General features: G+C 49.2%; 1 protein-coding gene and 1 long non-coding RNA gene across 6 annotated transcripts in view; one reads left to right on the top strand and one right to left on the bottom strand.

The window, feature by feature from the left end:
* Positions 1 to 20,731, bottom strand: part of DHX30 (DExH-box helicase 30) — a 29,846-nt gene extending 9,115 nt beyond the window's left edge. The window contains exons 1-9 of one of the 5 annotated variants that reach the window (XM_055558151.1): positions 18,628 to 18,889; positions 17,893 to 18,069; positions 17,193 to 17,287; positions 16,418 to 16,524; positions 15,350 to 15,404; positions 10,683 to 10,778; positions 9,569 to 9,597; positions 3,633 to 3,763; positions 2,890 to 3,000 (exon numbers count right to left, since the gene is read on the bottom strand). In XM_055558151.1, the coding sequence (XP_055414126.1) occupies positions 2,890 to 3,000; positions 3,633 to 3,763; positions 9,569 to 9,597; positions 10,683 to 10,778; positions 15,350 to 15,404; positions 16,418 to 16,442 (447 nt within the window). In that variant the 5' untranslated portion in view covers positions 16,443 to 16,524; positions 17,193 to 17,287; positions 17,893 to 18,069; positions 18,628 to 18,889. Of the gene's footprint in view, positions 1 to 2,889; positions 3,001 to 3,632; positions 3,764 to 5,631; positions 6,307 to 9,568; positions 9,598 to 10,682; positions 10,779 to 15,349; positions 15,405 to 16,417; positions 16,525 to 17,192; positions 17,288 to 17,892; positions 18,070 to 18,627; positions 18,890 to 19,142; positions 19,278 to 20,278; positions 20,401 to 20,588 lie in introns of those variants that run through there. The other 4 variants (XM_055558153.1, XM_055558154.1, XM_055558155.1 and 1 more) reach the window with 4 other exon arrangements.
* LOC129635294 (uncharacterized) lies at positions 6,483 to 17,271 on the top strand. The gene is made up of 3 exons (XR_008706209.1): positions 6,483 to 6,607; positions 8,761 to 8,883; positions 17,138 to 17,271. It is a non-coding gene; the product is annotated as an uncharacterized LOC129635294 (long non-coding RNA).
* Positions 20,732 to 22,862: the final 2,131 nt, after the last annotated feature.

Below are 22,862 nucleotides of genomic sequence, written 5' to 3' on the forward strand. Positions count from 1 at the left end.
GACTGTCTGATTATACGGAAAACACACGCAACAGCCTCTGCCTTGGCCTTCCCCGGGACGACAGCATGCTCTTCTTCCCTGCCTCCCACTCACTCCCAGCCTGCACCCTCCACGGCCTGCCTCCCTCCCAGGGGCTCCTTCTGCACACTCGCGCTTCCCCCCCACCCGCTCTTCCTCCTGCCTCTGCCATTGGACCCTCCACTGTCCTCTGCAGCTCTGTAACACCCCAGAGAAAAGCTCCTGTGCTCCTGCTACCAGCATCCGCGCCTGTTCTGGGTCCCCGTCTCCGGGCTTGCCTGACCCTGCGGCGGCTGCTGGGGACTATTCCTAAAGGCAAACTCAGCGTGTCATTTCAGCACCCACAGATCAGTCAAGACTCCTACTGGAGACACCCGGAGGTGTAGTGAGGACGCGCCCGCCGGGGGAAGGCACAGTGGTGCCATCATATGGAAACACTATGGCAGCTCCTCAAAGAATTAAGAATTACCATAGCATCTACCAATTCCAATTCTGGGGATTAAGAGCAGGGTCTTGAAGGGGTATCTGTACACCCAAGTTCACTGCGGCATTATTCACGCTGGCCAAAAGGTGGACCCCAGAGTCCATCAATGGATGAACGCATACACAAAACGCATATATACATACAATAGAATATAGCAGCCTTTAAAAACACAGAAATTCTGACCCTTGCTACAACATGGATGAAACTTGAGGACATTAAGTGAAATAAGGCAGTTACGAATTTCACTTATATGATGAGTAGTCAAATTCACAGAAACAGAAAGAACTGGGTTGGCCAAAAAGTTTGTTCAGGTTTTCCCATAAGCTGCTGCAGTGGCTGCCAGGGGCTGGGGCAGGGACTAGGATGAACAGTTGTTTATTGGGTGCAGAGATTCAGTTTTGCAAGCGGATGAAGTTCTAGAGACTGGTTCGTCAACAATGTGCCTGTGCTTAGTATTACTGAACCGTACACTTAAAAGTGGTTGAGAGAGTAAACTTTTTACCCACAATTAAACATACAAACAAACAAGACTACGAGCACAGACAGAGGAGAGAGAACAGGCTGGGGAGGAATGTGAGCACAGCTTGCTGCGCATGGTCTCGGTTTAAAGCGCCTTTCACGTTCAGGTAGAAAAGCACCTCTGCCCCTCGGCACTACTGACATTTGAGCTTAACTGCTCAGTCGTATCTGATGCTTTGGGACGCCACGGAGTGAAGCCCACAAGGCTCCTCTGTCCATGGGGATTCTCCAGCCAAGAATACCGGAGTGGGTTGCCATGCCCTCCTCCAGGGGATCTTCCCAACCCAGAGACTGAAGCCAGGTCTCCCACATTGCAGGCAGATTCTTTACCATCTGAGCTACCAGGGAAGCCCATGACATTTGGGGCTAGGTAATTCCTTGTTGTAGCAGGCTGTCCTGTGCATTACAGGACATCTAGAAGTATCCCTGGCCTTATACCAGCAGCATTCCTCTTTTTGTGGCTGCCAAACATGTCTCTAGACCTTATGAAGTGTCCCCTAGGGGGCAAAATCCCCTCTAATTGAGAATCCCTGAGGCAGAGGCACTCAATAAGGGATGGCAACTTCCAAGACATTAAACAAAGAAAGGATGGTTGAACTTCTTGAGAGAGACAGGATCCACTGGGGGAAGGAGTAAAGAAAAGGAGACATTTACAGAGAGTGGGAGACGAAGAGGAGCTTGAAATGAGCCAGAGCAAAGGAGAGCAGGCACACCCATCAGCTGAGAAAGATGCCCCACAGGGCCGAAGCCACAGGACATTCAAGCAGAGCGAGGCCTGGGGAGAGGCTGGGCGCTGGCGAAGCTGCCCCAGTCAGCCGACAATCACCATCAAACACCACACGGATGTGAAGGGAACCAGGACCATAGCAAGGGCTGCAGCGCTCGAGTGGAGCAGACCACAAGCACGGAGAGCTGTGTGTGGGGAAGCATGGCTGGGGGAAGCGATCGGAACACTGAAGACTTTTTTTTTTGGCTAAGCCTCCCTACTGCTTGCAGGATCCCAGTTCCCCAACCAGGGATCGAACCTGTGCCTTGGCAGTGAAAGCGCGGTGTCCTAACCACTGGACCGCAGGGAATTACCCAACACTGAAGAAGTTTTGATGCCTACAGGAAAAGAATCAGATGAGGAAGGATTGGAAAATGAAATAAAAGGGTAAGAGATGGGATGGAGAAGACGCCGAGAGGGGAGAGAGAAAAGAGAAGGGTTGTATGGAGACCCAGGATAGGAAGAGGGACTTTCCTCCTCAGATCCAGGAAGGAAGCAGGACAATGAACTCTGCAGACTGTGAGCGGGAGAGAAGCTGAAGGAATACAGCTTTGTCCCTGGCAGAGCAAAGAACAGGGAATGTGAGGAAGATCAAAGGATGGCACAGCCATGAAGGGAGTCAGTTAGCGAGGGAAAGAAAGACTGGGAGCAACTGTGAAGATCCAGTAACTGCTGCCTGACCAAAAACTCAAAGCAACCCATGTCCAATCAGTGGGAAGTGATAGAGAAATGACTATTATTCTTTCATTGTAAGCAAGAGGACTATGCGGCCACAAGGAAAAACCTATATGAAATAACAGGGAGAGAACAGAAGCCAAGATAGAAGTCTACTTGTACAGAGGGAGTGCTCTCCACAAAGAGGTTCTTCGCCGTGGTTTCTGAAACCACAGAAAGTAAGTAACTACAGTGGCAAGAAAATAATATCTATCTGTTCCCTCAATGGCTGAAGCAAAAAGGAACCACATGATGAAAACGGCTCAGGAGGTTGAGCGGTTGAACACTCTGCCATCCTAAACCCAGGAGCATCTAGCCCCAGGAAGACCATTACTGCGAGAAGCTCCCAGGAGGAAGGTCTGCGTGGTGTTCATGAGGGGAGGGTCACCTTGAACAGCTGGCAGGCCGCAGCTGCAGCCTGCCTCTCGGCATCGATCTTCTTGCTGCCATAGCCTTCTACCTCCACGCTCTTGGGCCACTTTATGTGGAGGGTGACTTTCTGAGAAAAAGAAGACAGAATCAGAACCCTTGCCTCTCTGGTCTACAAAGGTATTACAAATCACACGGAGAATCCACAGGAAAGCTGCAGACCTCATAGTAGCAGGGCTGGGTGCAAGACAGAACCCCGACCCCATCATTAGCTCCCTGGAAGGCTCCAGGACCCCCCTTCCCCCCTTAAGCCACTGTCCCACCTCAAGTTGCTTTGCTTCTTCAAAGTGCCATGTTCCAGTCAGAGGGCAAGGTGGGCCCCACCCTTATTCTTAAAAATCTTCGTTCAGAATGGTTTGCCTGCATGCTTCCTGGTCCCAGGACCTACAAGACTCTGGGAGCAGGAATCATCATCAACTCTAACCCTCTACAGTTCCAGGAAGTTGAGGAGGGACCAATACCAGGGCCCACTACAGTGGCCTGTCTCACACAAGACGAGAGAACGTCTCGCTTCAGTTGCCCGTGTTTCCTTTCCCTAAACCAGACTCTGCTCCAGCCCTAGCTTTGTTCTGAGATTCACTGCTGACCATTCGCAATTCAAAAAACCTACACTGTGGCCTCCCTGACGAGAAACCTGGGGGAGAAAAGGGCAGCTGGTTTCCTTCCTGAGACTCAGACCAACGAGTTTCCCTGCCACCATACCTTTTTCTTCGGTCCATTTGTATGCACGTAGACCAATTTGTCTTTTGCGTGTGAGATGCCAAGTGCTCTTCCAATCACACTGTTGAGAAGATTTTTGGGCTGTGGAAACTCTTTTAATAGGTCCCTAGAAGCTAAGAAAACAAGGACAAAAGCGTTATAGTTGTGTTGCTTTAAAAACTCTGTGGGGTATGTTTCAGGGCAACCCTGGGCTGGATACTGAGGATGTTGGCTCGCAACCCCAAACCACCCAGGAGCATCTTAAAAAGGAGGGGCAAAAGGCTTCAGGGTTTACAGGGGACAGTGGACCTAGACCCACTGGACAATCATCTCCTTGTGAAAGACAAGGGTCAATCCCCCAAACACCAGAGGGGAACCAGCCAGCATCCTCTTCCTCACCCAAGCTCCTGACTTCATACATCAGCTATAGAAGCCTACATGGCAGCAACCCCCCATAATCTGATGTCTGAAAGAAAGCACTGAACAGAAAAAAAAAAAAAAAACCAATCACACACACACAGGCACACACACATACATACACACGCACACACACTGGAGATCAAGACAATGCAAGGCCCCTAAAACAACAGATACACAAAAGGGAGGAATGCCTGCAGAGTCTGAATACCAAGCCGCAGTTCTCACTCACACCTCAGCGCCCTGGAAAAGGCCTCCCCTTTCATCCAGATTATGTGTAGGGACACTGATTAGAGACCTCCAGAGCTGAGCCACAGGCATGAGCTGGTCCTCCCAGGAGTTCACTGCAGTGAACCAAGTGGAGGCAGGATGCATCAAACATCACAGGCGATACCTTACATTTGTTTACTTGCACTCTGGATCAATTCCAGAGCACAAATGGGTGAGATGTCCACCTAGAGGCAGCTTGTGCCAAACAAGGACTTAGAGAGACCATGAAGAATCCTGCTGAGAGTGGCTGAAAACAGAAGGAAGAGTCCCAAAGCACCAGAGTGGACCTTCAAGAGATGCAGGGTCAAAGGAGATGGAAATCTTTTTCATTCTCCACCCATAGTCTCTGACCTATAATTCAGCTCCAAAAAATATTTTTTATAGGGCGTGTGTGTGTGTGTGTGTGTATATACACATATGTACCTGTGCGCATTGATCATAAGTCACGTGGGGAACGTCTTCACAGCCCTGCACACTGATCCCCACAGGACACTTGAGAGTGGCCGTGGTGTTGGGGAAGTCTCTGTGTCCTGAAAACGCTCTTCCACAAGCCCTACTGTAACTCTGCTGCCTGGGTTTAAACTGTTTCCCTGGAGCAGACTCCCCGTCAACTGGCCAAGAGGGAAGATTCTGCCTGGCCCTATCTCCTTCTGAAGGATAACTCTTAAAACTACTGAGAATCAAGTAGCCAAGAAACAGTATGTAAGCAGACTCAAAGGGCTTTCATCTCACAGGAGGGCCTAACTTTAAGTAGCCCACTAGACACACATATAATATAGATGTGCAGTGAAACCCACTCCAGCTCTATAAAGAGGCAGAGGCCAGCACACTCTCCGTCCATCCTTGATCGGCAGGGGTGCTCTAACTAGTTTCATTTCCTGCCCTATTCAGAAGGCAAGCGCTGGGATCCACTTTGAGCAATCATTCTGTCTCTATTTCAGATCTTAAAGTCCTAGATGTATACTGAGCTTTCCCTTTTTCTTACAACGGGAAGGATGTGCTTACCCGTGACGCTCTAACCCTAGACCACCGACCTGGCAGGACCTGGACGTTTACCTGTTTTCCCCAGCTCCCTCGTGGTACGCACCTCTCACCTACTGTTGCCAGGTGCAGGCGCTCCAGTCCCAGACCTCTGCGCTTGGGGTCCATTTGGACCTGAACCACACTGAGTTTTACAGCAGTTGGGCTGCGGCCCGCCACTGAATGGCTGTCTCAGCCATACCGAAGACGGCCCGACCCCGGCCCGCGCCCCTGGCTCTGCCATCCCCAGGAATCAAGGGCGTCGCAGCCTGGCTGCCCCCGCCACTGCCCTCACCGTTCACCACGCTTCCATCGCCTTCCCCAGGCTCGCCGGAGGCCGCCTCGGCCTCGGCGGCCTCCTGGGTGCGGTCGGGGCGGGAGCAGCCTGTCGAGAGGCCGCGCGGGCCTCCCTGTCGCCCGATGGCGCGGGGACCCGATGGCCGCAGGCGCGGAGAGACGCCGGCGGCCAGCGCCATGAGTCTCCTGGCGGTCGCCATCTCGCTCCCGCCCGCCCCCGCGACTCCGGAGCCGGGCAGGGACCGGGCAGAAGGGCAGGAACGGGAGGCTCGGGCACCGCGCGCCCCCTGCCGGACGGGAGGACACGGTACCGAGCCGACATCACACTCCAGTTGACCGGTGGGCCGACTGGATCGGTCTGGGATCCTGCCGAAATCACTCCCCTAGTAAATTCAAACCCACAGACTCGTCATTTGAAGGCCGGAAGAGAGAGTGGGGTTTTTCGGGAAACAGTACAGGCCTTAGCTCAATGTCCACCCAAAGAAATGAAGTAGAAGTTTCCTCTGGGTCCTACCCAGTGCTGGTAGATCGCTTCTACGTGCCCTGGCAAATTGGCTTGCACTCCAGCAGGCGGACTGTAAGAGTGATTACTGCTAAGCTGGGGCACATCCACCTCATTTAATGGCTTACAACTAGTGAAGAATCTGGCAGCAGGACAGGGAAGACCTCTTGAATATTAGCAAACCAGAATGAATCTCCAGAACAGGAGTCAAAGGTGAAAAAAACCCGATTCAGACCCTGCGCCCAAGAACTGAGCTGGGGCAGCAGTCCAAGTCTGAAGCTGCTGCTGTTCCACACGTGTGTGAAAGCCAGATGGGATTCTGCCTCCAAACCACTCCCCCAGGGTTCCAGCCAGGTTCATGCCTCTTCTGCCTCTTCCCGCACTGAGGAGCATCAGACTGAACCTGCATGTTGGGGCAGTGACAGCAAGGGCCTCAGGGTCCCGGTCCCTTGGAAGGAGGCCTTTGTAAGAGGTTAGCAGTGCAGCTGGAGGGAAGCTGTGGTGGGGGTGGGAGTTGTTTGTTGTTTGTTTCATAATTCTAGATAAGATTCCCAGGATCCCCTCAAGAGCTTGTTGAAATGTTACTGAGAGCCACCCTCCACAGTTTCTTGGTCTTTAGCTCTGGAGCGGGGTCCAAGACCTCCATTTTTAACAAGTTTCCAGATAATACTGAGGTTGCTGGTCTCGGGTCACACTCAGAACCACAGGCCTATGACAAGAACATGGGATTTAAGTCCTAACACCTGGGCTCAGTTCCAAGTCTTCCACTTGCCAGCTGTGAACCTTGGGCCATTTTATCACTGGGGAAAATGAGGACGAACCTGCTCTACTCACTTGGTGTGGCTGTGGTTAAGATAAAATGGGGATGTTTGGAAGAGGGATTTGCAGAGTGCTCTGACAGAGACGCCTCTGCCCTCTGAGGTCTGAGACAATGGGAGACAGGGCCCTCGGAAGCAGATCCAGGGCAGAATGGGACAGCTGTAACTCTTGTTCCTCCCTCCCCTCTTCAGTGTTTAACCATAAAAGCAGGAAAAAGGGAAGGTGGCCCTGGCACCGATGCTTGACCTCATAAAGGGACATCACCATCTGTGTCACACCCCTCTATCCCCACCCACGGCCTGTTGTTATGATCCATCTAGGAACGGCAAGACCCTTGGAGCAGAAAATGATGCTACCAGAGCTTTGAACGTGGCCACGTGGCAGTTTAATTTGCCAAAAGCTAAGGCATCCACCCAGCTTCAGTAGTAGTTTTCAAGGACTGTTAGCAGCCCAAATTCCCTCAAAAGAATCCAGAAGCTTAGTAAGTCAGGGAGTGGCGGCAGCAGCTGAGGCCAAAGTTTGAAAACTATGGTATTTGAAAGCTGAAGGAGGCAACAGCTTAGACCTCACCTGGAAAGTAGGGCCTGGGCCCATCCTGTGTTTTAGGAAACCCTCAGAATAGCACTCTGCTCTGACAGTCACCTAAGCTAAAGTTGAAATGCTATGATTTCATGGATTATCTTCCAAAGGGCACAAAGTGGAAAGGAAGATCGGCCATGAGCTTGTTCATTGTTCAAGCCAGGTGCACAGGGATTCATCATACTGTTTTATCTATTTTACAAAACATATCTCAAACAAATGTGGGAGATTTCATGTAAAAAAAAAAAAGGTCAGGTGATGGATGCCAACCAACTAGCTCCTTCTCTGGTAAGCTCTCTGCCCTCTTTTCCTATTTCATTTTCTCCATCTGGGTTCTAATAGCTAGTGTCACCTTGAGGAAATATTTCACTTCCACAAACCTCACTGCTTTTTCCAAAATGAAGGCAACTCTTAGACCAGGTCTTGAAACCCCTCTGGTTCTGTGATCTCTCCGTTAGTCTACAGGAGGGGTGGCCAAACTGTAATCTGCAGACCAAACCCACCCACCGCCTGTTGTTATAAATGAAGCTTTATTGGAACATAGCTCACTCGTTCCTGTAGTATCTATTAGTGCTTTCGTGGTATCATGGCAGAGTTAAGTAGCTGCATGAGAGACCATATGGTCTGTAAAGACTGGAACGTGTACTCTCTGACTTATAGAAAGTTTGCCGACTCCTGCTTTAGAGGACCTTGAAGAAAATTAAAGGGGGTTCAGGCATGCCCCTGTTCCTTTCCACCAACATTAAGCCTTCTCTTCTACTGTCCATTCATTGGGGAGAAAAAGTTGACTCCTCTGCCTGTGAAAAAGGAGGGAAGTTCTGAAAAAAGGAAGGGTTTATTGGCTCAGAGAGCTCTCCATCACTTCTGGATCAAGCACAACATCGGGTACTCAAAGTGCTAAATAGTGACATCTAGCAGCATGCACTTGAGGTTAAAAATCTGCTGAATATGCAGGAGGGGGATTTGAGGATTCTAAACTTTGGTGGCCCCAGGAAAAAGCAACAGGAGGAAGCCTAAGACAGTCTGTACTTCGGGCAGACCAGAAAACTTCTGGAGGGAAAGCAGAGGGGCCACTGACATCTGTAAAAACCAGGGTCAACGTTCTGTCCACCTAGTCAGAGTTTGATATTTTATGGACAGTCAAATGGCAAGAAATTGGCAACAAGAAAGGTAATGGGACCTACAGGGGCTGGGAGACCACCCTGACCACCTTACCCATTCTCACAGCTTTCCCAGCAATGTATGTAAAGCCACAAGGTCCCCTGAGGCAAACCACCACTCCAAGAGGTGACACGTCTACACCAGGGAATGGACGGACCAGTACCGTGGTCTCCGGGATCCTGCCAGAAGGTGAGTTATTCCATGTCACTTTCCAGCGCTCTACATCTCAGATCTGTGTGGTGGGAAAGATTCCCAGGGGAGGGGACGGGGCAAGGTTCTTAATTTATTCACCCTTGACTTTGGAACAAGGCCTTGGTAAGAGGTTGGTGGTCGAGTCAGGGGTAGATTGGGAAAGAAGGTGATATTTTTTTTCCAATTTCAAATCTGACTCGGATGGGCACTGTAACCTCTTTCAGTGGCCACCATTTTTCGAGCACTAGTCTCCCATTTGAATACCAGAGAGACTGTTTCCGCCCCGCACTTCCTTCTTCAGAGGTACCAGCAAAGCCTCTAGGGAATCAGAGAGCATGGCAGAAAGGTCCAAGAATCACGTGGACTACGGGCTTGTTGCTCCCGTCACAAAGGAACAGAGGCAAGCACCCTTCATAGCTTAAAAAGAGAGAAAGGGAAGGCAAAAATGCACACACCCAAATGCCTTCTGGAGACGCAGCTGTGAGAAGACAATCAGGCTCGGGAGTGGGGGTGTCCATTCCTCCGGGGCCGACAGTGCCGGGCAGCTGCCGCTCCCAAGAGCAGTGGCCTTCTCCTCTGCGTGTGCTCCAGGAGGCACTGCCTAGTCATGCTGCCTGGTTAATCCCGGCTAACCATCTGTAAGCTTAGCCAAAGCACATCTGACACTCTCAGAGCCACTCACCTGCCATGTTGGAAATGTTAACGTTCAGCCTTTTCGAGTTACAGGGCATTTTAAGAAAGAAAGAAAAAAGGGCAATCAACTCTTGTTTTGGCAACGGTAGGGGGTGGCATTTCTTTAATACCTAAGTCAAACGGGCAGAGGGGCTGAAAGGACTGATTTCTATGCTGCTGTCTGTGTCAGGGCCACCGCAGCAGGGGGGCAGCACGTGTACAAACCGTGTGGGCACAGAGCAGCGTGCGCTGCAGAACCGGAGGCGCTGGGCGCTCCCCGCACCCTTCCTGAGCTCTTGACCTTCAAAGCACTTTACAGACAGAGCCTCAAGTGGACATGCTGTCTTCACAGAAGGCAAAGACTCTAGGAACTGTCATAGTGTTCTTCCACTAAAAACCTGAGGGAGCAGAGACAGGCAGCCAATGGAGTTGGGAAGAGAGCTGTGGGCCAGGAGCACTGGTCTCAGCAGAGCTGGAGAAGATTTGAGTCTGAGGGAAGAGAAGAGACACTCGCAGGCAGAGACGCTTCCCTGGGTCCTATGACTGGCCCTGCCCTGGGTGCCAGTGGGCTGAGGTGAGCGGCCACCTGTCTGGGGGCTCTGACATTCTTCCCAGTCAAAGGGAGAGCCTAGCTTGCCAAACAGCCCGGGAGGCAGAGCTGAATGTCAGTAAAGTGCTTTGAGGCGCTGGAGGAGATAGGACGGTGATGTCAGGTGTCCCCAAAGCCTCCAGATGGAGGGCACTGGGTCGAGCCGGGCTCCCTGCTCTGGCCCTGCTACAAGTGCCCTGCGTCTTCTGAGACCTGAGCTGAGACTGCCTAAAAGGTCCAAGCCCTCTGCGTCTCCACCCTGGAGCCAGACACCCAGGCGGAGCCTAGGCTTTGTCCCTGGTCACACGAGGAGGCCCAGTGAGACAGTAGGGTCTAAGCCAAGTGGCCATGCATCATGAAATAACCCAGACCTTTCCAAATGATGTCTCCCTGAGGGCAGCAAGAGCTTGCTAACCCCGTTCCTCCTCGCTCCCTTTCCAGAGGCCTATGGCCCTGGCACCCAGGCTCCCTGTGCCGCCCGCCTCCCCGCAAGCCCTGGACCCAGCTGGTGCTGGAGACATGGCTCCTCCCTTACCTCGAGAGATGGTCCCTCCAGGGGCAGGGTTGACACACATGGGTGGAAGACGGGGTGGGGGAAGTTTGCACTGACGCTGCCTGTGTTGGGCCCGATCTGGGGAAAGAGAGAGGGCATCAGGGTGACGAGGTCTCACCCCTAACCGTTACAGACCCCTGCAATGACTCACCCCAGAGCACCCAGGAGGAGCTCTGGGCAACAGGACAGCACGTGGAGCCAGTCATAGGTTCTGAGAAACAGTGCCAATATCGCTCAGAAAGAAGGCAGTTGTTTTATAGATACAGACGCGATACATGACAGCCTCAGTTCCCCCTTGGCTCTCAAAGCTCTCACAGTGTCCCAGTTCTTCTAGCTACCCTCCGTGAGTGCAATGCCCATCCCATAAGCTTCTCCACAGTCTCACGGTACCAAGCAAATCAGCCGGGCTCTTCCACTTACGGAAACTATCCCTGCATCTGCTATAGGCTCCCCACATGAGCCACCGGATCCCCAATTACTCTCTCTCTCTACAAATTGGGGAGGGAAGGGGCTACTTGACTCCTGGTGTCCTCTGCAAGAGCCAGTATCAGATCCACACTTTCTAGTCTTCTCTTTCTTGAAGTTAATGATTTACCATTCCAAATATTTCCATTCACTTGGAGACTAAATACTACCCATCAGTGATCCATAAACTACATTTGTAGGAAGTTCCAAAATTTTGATATACACGAACTAAAATTAAAATGCTCACTGAGCATTCCATGGGAAGGTGGAAATCTATGGCTAAGGAAGGTGTAAGGTCTTTAAAACCACCTAAGTGGTGACAACATCAGAGAACACCGGTCTGGGGAGAAAGGTGCAGGAGCTCTCTGCTCTCTGCCCCCCAGGTTTTGCTACAATAAATGGAGGAGAGGAGCAGGGAGAGACAGTCACACACACTCTACACACTTGAGAAACAGCCCACAGTGCACAAATGATGCCCCTTTCTATCATGCAAATTAGCTCATATATGATTGGCAAATGTGGGGGAATGACATCAGTGAAACATAAGAACCTTTGGTTCAAATCTAATTCTGCTAAGGCAAAGGAACTGAAAGGTGGGAGTGGAATGATCATTTTCAACAGGAAAAGTAAAAGCCCCTTCAGCTTTATTTTTTTAGAAATTAAAGTCAAGTGCCTGTAGGGGATCGAGGTGGTAGACACACGGGTGCTCACTATACAATTGCTTCAACATTTCAGTATTTCTGAAATCTTTTTCATAGTACAGTGTTGGGGGAAGCACTGACTTGCACTCAGGGTCCCCTCCCCTACATTCCCAGCAGCACTCTCTGCTTCAGGGCAGCCCCTCGGGGCTCAGGGCTCCGCCTCCGCCGGCGCCGTCTCAGCAGCTGCCACTCTGCTCTCTTAGAAGGCGTCTTGTACGTTTTCAGCATCACACTAAGCCGCCTGCCTTGGTGGGCCAAAGCTCCTTCCCAGTCGCCCGTGAGTTTTGTCATATCCTGGTCATATTGCCAGTGTATTGCCTCAACTCTATTTCTGCCATAAGCCCTCTTAAAACATTATATATAGGTGTGTGATTTTGTGGAAAACACAGGTGGTGTTACAGCAGAAATGCTGTTACTTCTGGAACCAAGTGCCTAAGATCAAGGTTTATCTTGGAATTAATTCTGGCTCTGCCTTGAAGCTAAGGTTGTAAACTGAATCTTTCCTTTCCTGATTGAGGAAGATCTTCATTCATATCCAAGGGTGCTGGCTTGGGGGAAAAAAAAAGAATAAGTGATTTGATGATTATTTTATTCCATTAAGCATTTCCAGTAACTGGGGGAAGGTTGTTACAATTCCACAACAAAATCACAGAACCCTCTTCTGACCACTGGAGCTGGAGGAAAACTGCACATTCTTGAGGTTGATATGGTATTTTTCAAAGTTTTGTGTGGACTGTAAAAGAAAGACTCAGCTTGCTCTTTGTGGCCTGCTTCTGATGGCATTACAGCTGAGACAAGAAAACTGTTAAGATGCTGACAAGGGTAATAACAGGTTAGTTACCAGGCACACAAGTTTTCTAGTTGGCAGACGTTGGCAGCTTTGTTTAATTACATAATAGGAAAGACGGTAGCCACAAGACCCAGCGGGCCCCTGTCTATAATGCTACAGGGAACTGCTAGGGCCATTACCTTCAGAACCATAAAAAGGCCCAGCTCATCAAGAACATAAACCCCTGAGTACCAGAAATCATCTCTGAAACACACCTATCTCCACACTAGTGGCTTGTACATAGCAGGTCCTCAATTTTGCAGCCATACAGCACAGTGCATATTGAAGCTAGGCTGTCACTCTCCAGAAAAACATGAGCTATATGGCTGTTACCCCAAATACATCAACTTACATTTATCAAATGCCTGCCAACCCACCTCTATCTTCACTGCACCCCTAAAGGTAGGGAAACAGGTAAGTTAACACCTGGTTAGTGTTAATGGGGACCAAATTGGAACCCTAGCCAGTTTGACTCAAGCTTTATACCATGCTAACATTTTCTCTCAAGATTCATAATGCCCTAGGGAGCTCATAATTTCACCACGAGGAATAAAGAAACACAGAAACACTGCCTAGGAGATAAAGAAGTGCTATACAACGAGTGTCACAAGGCTGGGTGTGTGTGTGCTAAGTCGCTCAATTATGTCCGACTCTTTGCGACCCCGTGGACTGTAGCCCGCCAGGCTTCTCTGTCCATGGGATTTCTCAGGCAAGAATACTGGGAGTGGGCTGCCATGCTCTTCTGTGGGGGATCCTCCCGACCCAGGAATCAAAACTGTGTCTCTTCCATCTCCTGCATTAGCAGGTGGGGTCTTTACCACCAGTGCCAGCTGGGAAGCCCGTCATGACCAACTGTCAAGGTCATGATGCAAACCAAAAATGAGAGCCACATTCAGAAGACAGAAGAAGGCATTCAGCCTTACAGCCATGAAAAGATAGGTTTGCCTGAAGGAAAATATTCAAATAAGTGACTCTTTCTGATTAATGGTTTTCCTGAAGACCTTCAAGCATAAGACAGCTCTTGGTAAAAATACTAAACTGCGTGGAAAGCAAGGCCCCAAATTCAGACTGTGTCTGATTATTATGTCCTCAAACTACTTAATACCATGGATTTGTGAATTTACCAGGTGTCAGGCACTGTTCTAAGCTCTTTATACATATTAACTCATCTGATCCTTAGAACAACCCTATGACCACTTAGATGGTGAAGAAGGAGGCACAGCGAGGCTTGGTCTCCACCCAAGCCTCCTCGGCCAGTGAGACATAGAAGTGTGATGTATATTGGGCATCAGGGTCGGTAGCTTTGGCTCAGTCAGGTTCTGCTGCCTCCCACTAAGATGAGTGCTAACAGTGTCATCCCCGATGGAAAACCTCTTAAACAAATCAATTTCCAGCCTAGAAAGTGAAGTCAAAAAGGCTAGAAAGGAATTTTGCCCCGAAACTCTCTCACCTGGTACCATTTCCCTATCACAGTGAGGAGGACGAGGACTCTAATTTTATTGGGCTGTCCATCTCTTTAAGAAATCAGTATTGTTAATTCAGACACTCCCACCAGGAGAGAACCCATTTTCATCCAACTGTTACAAGTGGGTGGACATCAACACCCACTGATGAGGAGATAAACACAGAGCAATTAAATGCACTTAATTTTTAGCTCAAAATGTGCTGTCCACACTCATCTCAAGTTCAGTGTTTTCCTATTAGACACAGTTAACCAACACAATGAGGAAGACAAAAATTAGTTTTTTCCTGAAGTATGAAAACAGATGGAGTGGCTGAAAACAAACAAGGAGACAGGAAGAGGTGGCTCTGAGATCTGGAACATCCAGCCTCCTTTTGGCCCCATTCAGTGGGCAACAGAGGGTACCACCTGGCCAAGGTTTTCCAGGCTTCCAGGGACACAAGTCAGAGAGGAGACACAATTAGGAGGATCTTTTTCATCAGCAGTTACAGATGCTCTGTTATGGTTCTCATTTATTTGTCAAATATGTACAGATAGGAGGCTCATGGTCAGCTTTAATACAGGTGACAGACATTTTACTCCTTACTCCCTTAAAGGAGAAAAGTCACGCTCCTGTCTAAGATATACAATGCCTTTGCGATCTGGTGCCTTGAATCTTCACCAGCTATACCACTTTCTACAAGAAGCTCTTGGACACTGTCCTCTCGCCCTGCCATGGCTCAACTCTGCTACTACTTATGCAACTCTCTCACCCCAGCTGCTGCAGGGCACTGATTTCAAGTCTTGCAGCAATTTCTCTAAGCACTAATATAAAACAATGACTCAGCCCACTTCCACCAGCTTTTACTGAGGTCTATTATGTGCAAAACGCTATGCCAAGTACTATGGATGATAAAAGAGCTCAACAGGCCCTGGTCGCAGGGAGCTTCTAATCTAGTGAGGCAATGAGTAGTTCAGACAGAGGATGCATGAGCAAGTACAGAGGTGGTGCTGAGGAAATCAGAAAGGAGAGATTTGTTTGTGGTTGATAGAATTAAGAAAGGTTCACAGAGGAAATGGTGTAAAACATTGGCCTAGAAAAATGGGTGGATTTCAGTAAGCGGTGGATATGCACCAGAGGGATTTTCACAGGCTTCGCAGCTGCGCATCAGGGAAGACAGGCCTGAGGCCACCGGCGCAGTCACACCCTTACCTTTCCTGAATGAGTCCAGGCTGAACATTTCTGGCCAGGAGGGAAAGCTGGAATCCTAAGAAGAAGGAGGGCCGAAAAAAAGTGCTTAACATTCTCGGTTCAGGAACCATAGAGCAGAATTCAGTAACACAGAGAGCACTGTACAAAAACAAGAAAAATGAAGCTCTTCACTAATAAGCCCCAACTGCTTCCAGTCTTAAGGATGGAAGGGCCACCTCCACTATTAAGTAATTACATGTCTTTGCTTCTAATTGAGAGCTTCCTTCTTTTCTCTGTCCTAAATTCCATGACCCCTCCTAAACAGAAGGGGATGATTTCACCATGAGAGACACGTATTTCCACCTCATCACAATACTTGCAGTTATCCTGGGACATGTGGGAAGAAAGGAAATCCTACAAGACCCCTTTTCTCATATGGCGTCAGGAAATGGGACTGATGATGGCCTTATGGACAAACTGGTGTACTGGGCTTTTAGAAAACCTAGTCAAGCCCCGAGGAATGGGACTTGACTGACAGTATCAAAGAGTGATTCAAAACAAAAAGCTTTTCAAGGCAGGATCTCTACGAAATAACAAATGTTAAGTTAAAGTTCAACTGCTGGCCAAAAACTGCTGCATTTTGCTCATTAGTACATTTAACTACGAATATACCTAGAGACTTAAAAACATGCATGTACACAAAAGTAACACCTCTGGCTTAACAGTTTTGTTTTAAAAAACACTCCAACTCCACACTTACAGACTTTTTTTTTTTTTTGGCCATGCCACATGGCATGCGGGATCTTAATTCCCTAACCAGGGATCAAAACTGTGCTCCCTGCAGTGGGAGTACGGAGTCTTAACCACTGGATTGCCGGGGAAGTCCCCACAGGTTTTAATACTGTACTACTCCTGTGTCAGTGCGGTAACCCTATGTGGCATTAGTTTAAAAACATCTAACACATTTTAGCAAATCACGATGATCTGCAAATCCAACGTGACTGGGAGTCTAATGGTGCCTACACTCCTGCTCCTGCCTGCTATTCCCTCTCATTCTCAAATCGTGGGGGGTGGGGGTGGAGGGCTGACCTGGGGACGAATCTTTCAGGTCCATAGCAGGTCTGCCCTGATGGCCTCCTCTCCCCCAGGGATGCCGGAAATTTCAGCCGATAGGATATGGTAGCTCAGAGAGAAAACTTCAATACAATATCAACAATGATACAATTTACTTTAATCAGTTACATTCTATAGATTCTTTCTATCCAAATTAAAAGAAAAAAGGTGGAATTTGAGATTCTGATTTTTAAAGAAAATGTGATTATACAATCTAAAACATCTAAGTGATTGTTATTGAAGAATCAATACTTTCTTGCTAAGACGTTTTCAGTTAATTTGCTTGTAAACAGACTTGGTTTTGCTTTCAAAAAGCCCCTGATCCTCTCCATGCCAACCAAGGCTCATATGACACTATCGTTTCCTGTATCAGTCTTAAAGAATATATATGATGAGATTCAAATAGGATCTTTTAGAGATACTTTACAGGAAATTTCAAAGAAATCTAAAAGAAAATCGCCTTCCCTGTTATACAGTATTTTGTTAGAAACCTTTGTGGTTTAGAGTTTCTCTTAAATAATCTAGAGAAAAGTAAAATAATATTATGTCAAGATTTCTTGCATAATGAAACACTACCTAACTCCAGACAGAGTTACTCTGAGATGATTCAAGGATAGAGACAGAGTATAATTTTAAATGATACCCTTCTTCCAAGACAGTCACAAATGGATTTAACACATGCCTTTTGCTTCACAGTGCGGCTGAGCAGGAGACCCACCACTGCTGTGTGTGTGTGGCTAAATCAACTTACCTTACAAGAGCAGTGACAGTCTCTGATTTTGTATCCTTTTGAACTGGAGCTGAATTCTCTCTTTGCTATTCCTCATCACGAGGCTGGGCCTCCTCCTGGGAAGTACAATGCTGGGTCACTAAACTGATGGCCCCCACAGGGGAAGAAAGTTGTTCCGGACCATTGAAATTCATTTACTAACTCTAACACACAAGGACAAGTTTTGTTAGTGGCGTGAAACACACATCATACACTTTGGCCTCACTTCAGGACCAGCCATGACCCACTCTATACCCATCAAGTTGTGAGCTGTCCTATATCCGAACCTGTAAGATACCAAGAAATACAGTGTCATGGTAAAGAAGGATGTACAGTCCTGAAAGCATTTTCTGAAAGCCCAGAGCAAAACTTGCTTCAGTTTTGAGTTTGACTCCCCTATGACTATAATAGAAACCTATCTAAGGTAGATCAAGAAGCTCTTTCAGGCTGTGAAAACAAGACTGTTAAGTACCATTTGTATTGGTAAAAGTACCATTTACAAAGTACTTCCATCGACTTTATCTCACTTAATCTGTTTCCCCTGAGAAGGAAATGGAGGCAGATTTTCCCAGAGAAGTTTACACAACCTGCTCAGGATGCCATAACTGCCTCAGGGCAGAATGGAAATCGCAGTTAAGGTACTGAGCTCCTAAGTTTTCTATGCTTATACTATACTACTTACTTCCATGATGTCACGCTGTTGCCTATAAGGTCCATGGTTCATTCTTTGAAGACTGTTTTATACTGACATCTTCAAAGGTTGAAAGAGGCAAGAAGGTCCACCTGATAAACTTTGGACCACAATTCCACAAATTAAAACACTTTGAGAGTAAGTATCTTTTCAAGCTAAAGGGGCAATCTACACAGAAGAAAACACAACAAAGGATGTATTTTATGCACCCACCTAAAACAGCTACATAGATAAAGAGCACTATGGAAATCCGAAATACTGTATCGGGGTAAAAAAAAAAATCTCCCTCCTGGAAACTCCAAGACTTGAGTGTAAATTATAAGATGTAGTCAAGACCCACAATGACAGTGGAATTATCGCCTTCAAAGAAACTGCAAGGGAAACCATCAAACAATGTCTCATTTCGTTCTGACCAGTTCAGTTGCAACCAAAAACAGGTTGAGAATCTGCAATTGGCCATTTGCAGTCCACTGGCTACAGTGTATGACAAGCCCCTGTGGATGGGGATTGCAAAGTGGACAACCTCCGCCTTGCAAAATCATAATTAAGGTGACCAGTGTTGCTACACGAGGACTAGCCAGACAGCATGCTAACGCCATACTCCTGGCTCAGGGGTTCTGAGGACTCCTGGGACTCCAGATCACTGCAAACAAAGGACCCAACATGCATTAGGTCTTCCCCTGCGAAACGGGGCAAGTCGCCACTAGCGAACAAAGAACATCTCACCCCTTGGCCTCCCCAAGTGACAAGGTCGGTGCAAAAGAGGGCAAACCAGGAGGGCCCGAATGCACCAGGCCTCCTTTTGGACGAACGGTCCAGGCGGCACGGGGGCAGACAAAGGTCCCAGGGCACTCCGGGGGTTTCCTCCAGGCCCTGCCTCGGGGAAACAGAGCATCCCCTGAGGCGGAGGCGTCGTTGCGCCAATCGAGCGGCTTTTCCCGCGGCCCCCGCGGTGCCCCTGGCTACGAGGCCCGCCCCGGCGGACCGGTCTGGCCCCCGCCCCCGCCCCGGCTCCATGGCAACGGCAGGCCGAGGCCTGGTTGCTCAAGGCTCGGCCCGGCCGGCGTCCCGGGCAGGCCTAGGATGCCCGGCCTGCTCTTCGGGCCCGCCCGCTTCTCCGCCCCACTCTCAGCCAAGCCGGCGGTCGGACCCGGACCCCCTGCTCGCGCTGACCACCCCCGGCCACGGGAAGCTCCTCGGGGGTTGGGGCACGAAAGGGGAGAATTAAAAGCCCAATTCACCTGTTGTTACAGATGTGAAACAAGCCTCGATGCACCGCGCATGAGCCGCGGGCCCCCCCAACCACGGCCGGACTACAACTCCCACCAGCGGCGGCGCGGCCCCTTCCGGGTCCCGTGGCGGAAGTCCCGCCGGCTACCGGCGCTCGGCGCCCCGCGCCACCCCCTCCCCCCCCCCGCAACCCCGCCTTCCGCGCTCGACCCCCGAGTCTTCGCGGCTCTTGAGCAAGGGCCCCCTAGCCTGGGGCTCTCAGTGGCCGCCCAGGGCTCACGCCCCCGGGCGGCCAACCCGCGGGGAGACCCACCCCCACCCGAAGCCGGGTCCAATGGCGGCCGGGCGAGGCGGGACTTCCGTCAGGGTAGAGCGAAGGGGGCGGGCGCGCGGGGGGATCTGGGGGCTCCGAGGGGGCGAGTGTGAGCCTCTCGACTCTCACAGGCTTCGCCTCCGGGCTGTGAGAGCGGGAGGGCCTTCGGGTCGTCTGCGCGCCCGCCCCGCGCCTCCCGCTGCCAGTGAGCTCACAGGGCTCGAATCAGGGCTGACCCGGGAACGAAATCCATCCCGCTCGAGTCCTGGGCTCCCACCCGCCTTCTGGCCGCGGCTCGTTGCCACGCCTCTTCTAGCTTCCCCATCTCCCCCTCCCCAACCCCCTCAGATCTTGTTTCTTCAGGGAGATGATGAGAATTTCTGCCTCACGAGATTGTTACGAGCGTGAAATCTACGTGATGGCGCGTTGGAAACGGTACTCGGCTAGGGAAAGGACCAGGGGGCCCTTGCAGGTCGGAGTGCTGCTGGGCGGCTGTGAAGGTCACGCCCCCTCCCTCTCCGCCCTCACGGCTCAGAAGTGAGAGAGGGCCTTAAGCTCTGTTCTGTGCAGCAGTCCTCGAAGTGAGGCTCCTCCTGTGTGAGTTCAGTGAATTCCAGCTTCAAAAGGAGAGATCTCGGTAGGGGATAGCTCTGAAGCTGGGTCACCATTTTCAGCTGGAAGGCCCTAAAATGTGCTTTTAAGATGTGGCCATATCCCGTTATTTTTGTCCAAACACTTAAATTCAAGTATTTATTATTATTTACTTTCTCTCTGCGTTGGACCGAAGGGTGAGGGAGGTGAGCGTGGAACATCGTTCGTTTAAATAATTATTACCTGTTTTGAGCAGGGCGTGGTGCTATGACATGCGAGGATGATCCGTGCATGAATATTGATAGAAGGCAGTTGATAAGCAGCTGTAGCGGATACAAAGATCCTGCCCCCAGGGGGCTTAGGGCCTAGTAGAGAAGACGAAAATCTGCGTCAAGCAAAAAGAAAGTTATAAATGCTGGGGAGGAAGTATAAAGTATTCCAAGATTAGAGAGATCCATGTGAGCAAAGGCATGCAGGCAGAACACAGGGCAAATCCTTAGAATATTCTGTAGTTTAGTGTGAAGATTCCCTGGAGAAGGAAATGGCAACCCACTCGAGTACTTCTTGCCTCGAAAATCCCATGGACGGAGGAGCTTGGTGCAGGCTACTATCCGTGGGGTCGTAAAGAGTCGGGCACGACTGAGCGACTTCACTTTCTTTCTTCACTTTCTTAGTGTGACCAGATGGCTGGATATGTGAATGTTCTTTAGAGGAGATAGAGCAGGAAAAGTAGAGTTAGGAATGCTACACTAGGATTTTTTTAACGTTTTTATTTTGGAGTGTAGCCAATTAACAATGTTGTGATGGTTTCAGGTGAACAGCAAAAGGCCTCAGTCATACATACACATGTGTCCATCCTCCTACACTAGGATTTTTACTTTAATCTATTTTTTTGTAAGACATTTTTACAGTTCTAAGTAGGAGAGTAGAGTAACTGTTCTATTTTAGGGATATTATTATGGAAGTGTGAGGATAGAGCCAGCTGGAAAAATATTAGCTAGGATACTAATTAGATGAGCGGAATGAGGGACTAAACTGTGCTCAGCAGTGAAAAAGACAAGAAAGATGAGAGGGTGATTGTAGAGCACCAGACTGGTCTCTGGCCACAGGAGTGTAGAGGGATGACTTTGAGGTTGTACCCAGGTGACTAGAGGGATTATGTTAATATGATTAAGCTGGAGGTGAGAGATTCAGCCTCATTCAGATTGTGCTTGAAGTGCTGTTGAGAATGTTAAATAACAAAGACATGGTGCCTGCTCCAGAGGAAATTCTAGTCTGGAAGAGAGGATGAGAAGAGCACGCCCATTAATCCTAAATCAAAAGCTAGAGGAAGCCTTGCAAGAGGTACAAGTGGAATGTTCTAAGCACTTTTCCTTATTGCACATTTTATGTTTCTAGTTTTTTCCCTGAAGGTTCTTTCCTGTTCTTGAGCCGTGGGACTATTGTTAATGAATGGCTGGATCCGGTGAGGCTGATAAAATGACCCATTTTATATCCAGGTGAGTGCCGGTTAGTGTCTGTCTTCTCCCTCCCCCACCCATATTTCACCTCTCATGTCCTAGTCACTGCCTAGTCTTACGCCCTTATCACTGCCTTCTTTTCCCTATCACCGTTTGCTAACTTCTCTGTCTAGAAACTTCTCCACTTCTTCTGGCAGTTTCCTACTTATCCTTCACAGCCTTGCTTTGGGCTGTTTATTCTTCCCTGTATAGTGGCCCTGTTGAGAATAGTGCTGCTGTGAACGTTGGTGTACAAGTATTGGGACACCTGTTTGTTTTCTATTGTTTTGGGGTGTATGTGAGGAGTAGAATTGCAACTTGTTTTTGTCTTCCTTTTGGGCCATGCCTCACAAGCTTAAGGGGATGCAGGGATCTCAGTTTCCCTGCTAGGGACTGAACCTGGGCCAGGGCCCTGGCTGTGAAAGCACCAAATCTTGACGACTAGCCCACCGGGGAACTCCCAGCTTTGCTTATTTTTAAAAAATAATTAAAACCATGAAACGCTCTTACCATTCTTCCTTCAAGTATTGGTAAGATTTGTTTCCTCTTTCCATCTGGGTCTCTGCTTAGATGTTCTCAGAGACAGCTTTCCCAGGCCATCTTGTGTATTTATATGTGTATCCTTAGCTCCCGTTTCCACCTAGAATACAGATCCTTGAGGTCAAGGACTTAATTCTTTGTTTACCACTATATCCTAAACACATTGCCTGGTACTATTCAGAAATAGATACTGAATAAGTGTTGTTGAATGAGGGAGCGTTGTCACGTGGCAAACTGGTTCCAGTTTAGGGGAAACAAGCTTTCGTATTGGGGGGACAGTAAATAGTACTTTTTTTAAAAGGGTGGTTTGGCCGAATCAGATTTAAGATGTGTGTACCCTTTGACACATTTCAGTTCTAAGAGTGTATGTAAACATAATCATGTATGTGTGATAAAATCATTGCTGCTGCTGCTAAGTCACTTCAGTCGTGTCCGACTCTGTGCGACACTATAGACGGCAGCCCACCAGGCTTCCCGTCCCTGGGATTCTCCAGGAAAGAACACTGAAGTGACTTAGAAGCAGCAGCAGCGGGACATGCAGTTCTTATATTCACACTAGAGGGCAGCAGGGTTCACTATTCCTTTCCCCACCATACTTGTGCTCTGTCGCCTAGTCATGTCCTGCTCTTTGTGACCCTATCTGTGGATTGTATAGCCTGCCAGGTTCCTCTGTCCATGGGATTTTTCAGGCAAGAATACTGGAGTGGGCTGCCATTTCCTATTCCAAGGGATCTTCCCGACCCAGAGATTGAAGCCTCATCTCCCTGCATTTGCAGGTGGATTCTTTA

Source organism: Bubalus kerabau, chromosome 20, assembly GCF_029407905.1.
Source record: "Bubalus kerabau isolate K-KA32 ecotype Philippines breed swamp buffalo chromosome 20, PCC_UOA_SB_1v2, whole genome shotgun sequence".
Lineage (NCBI taxonomy): Eukaryota > Metazoa > Chordata > Mammalia > Artiodactyla > Bovidae > Bubalus > Bubalus kerabau.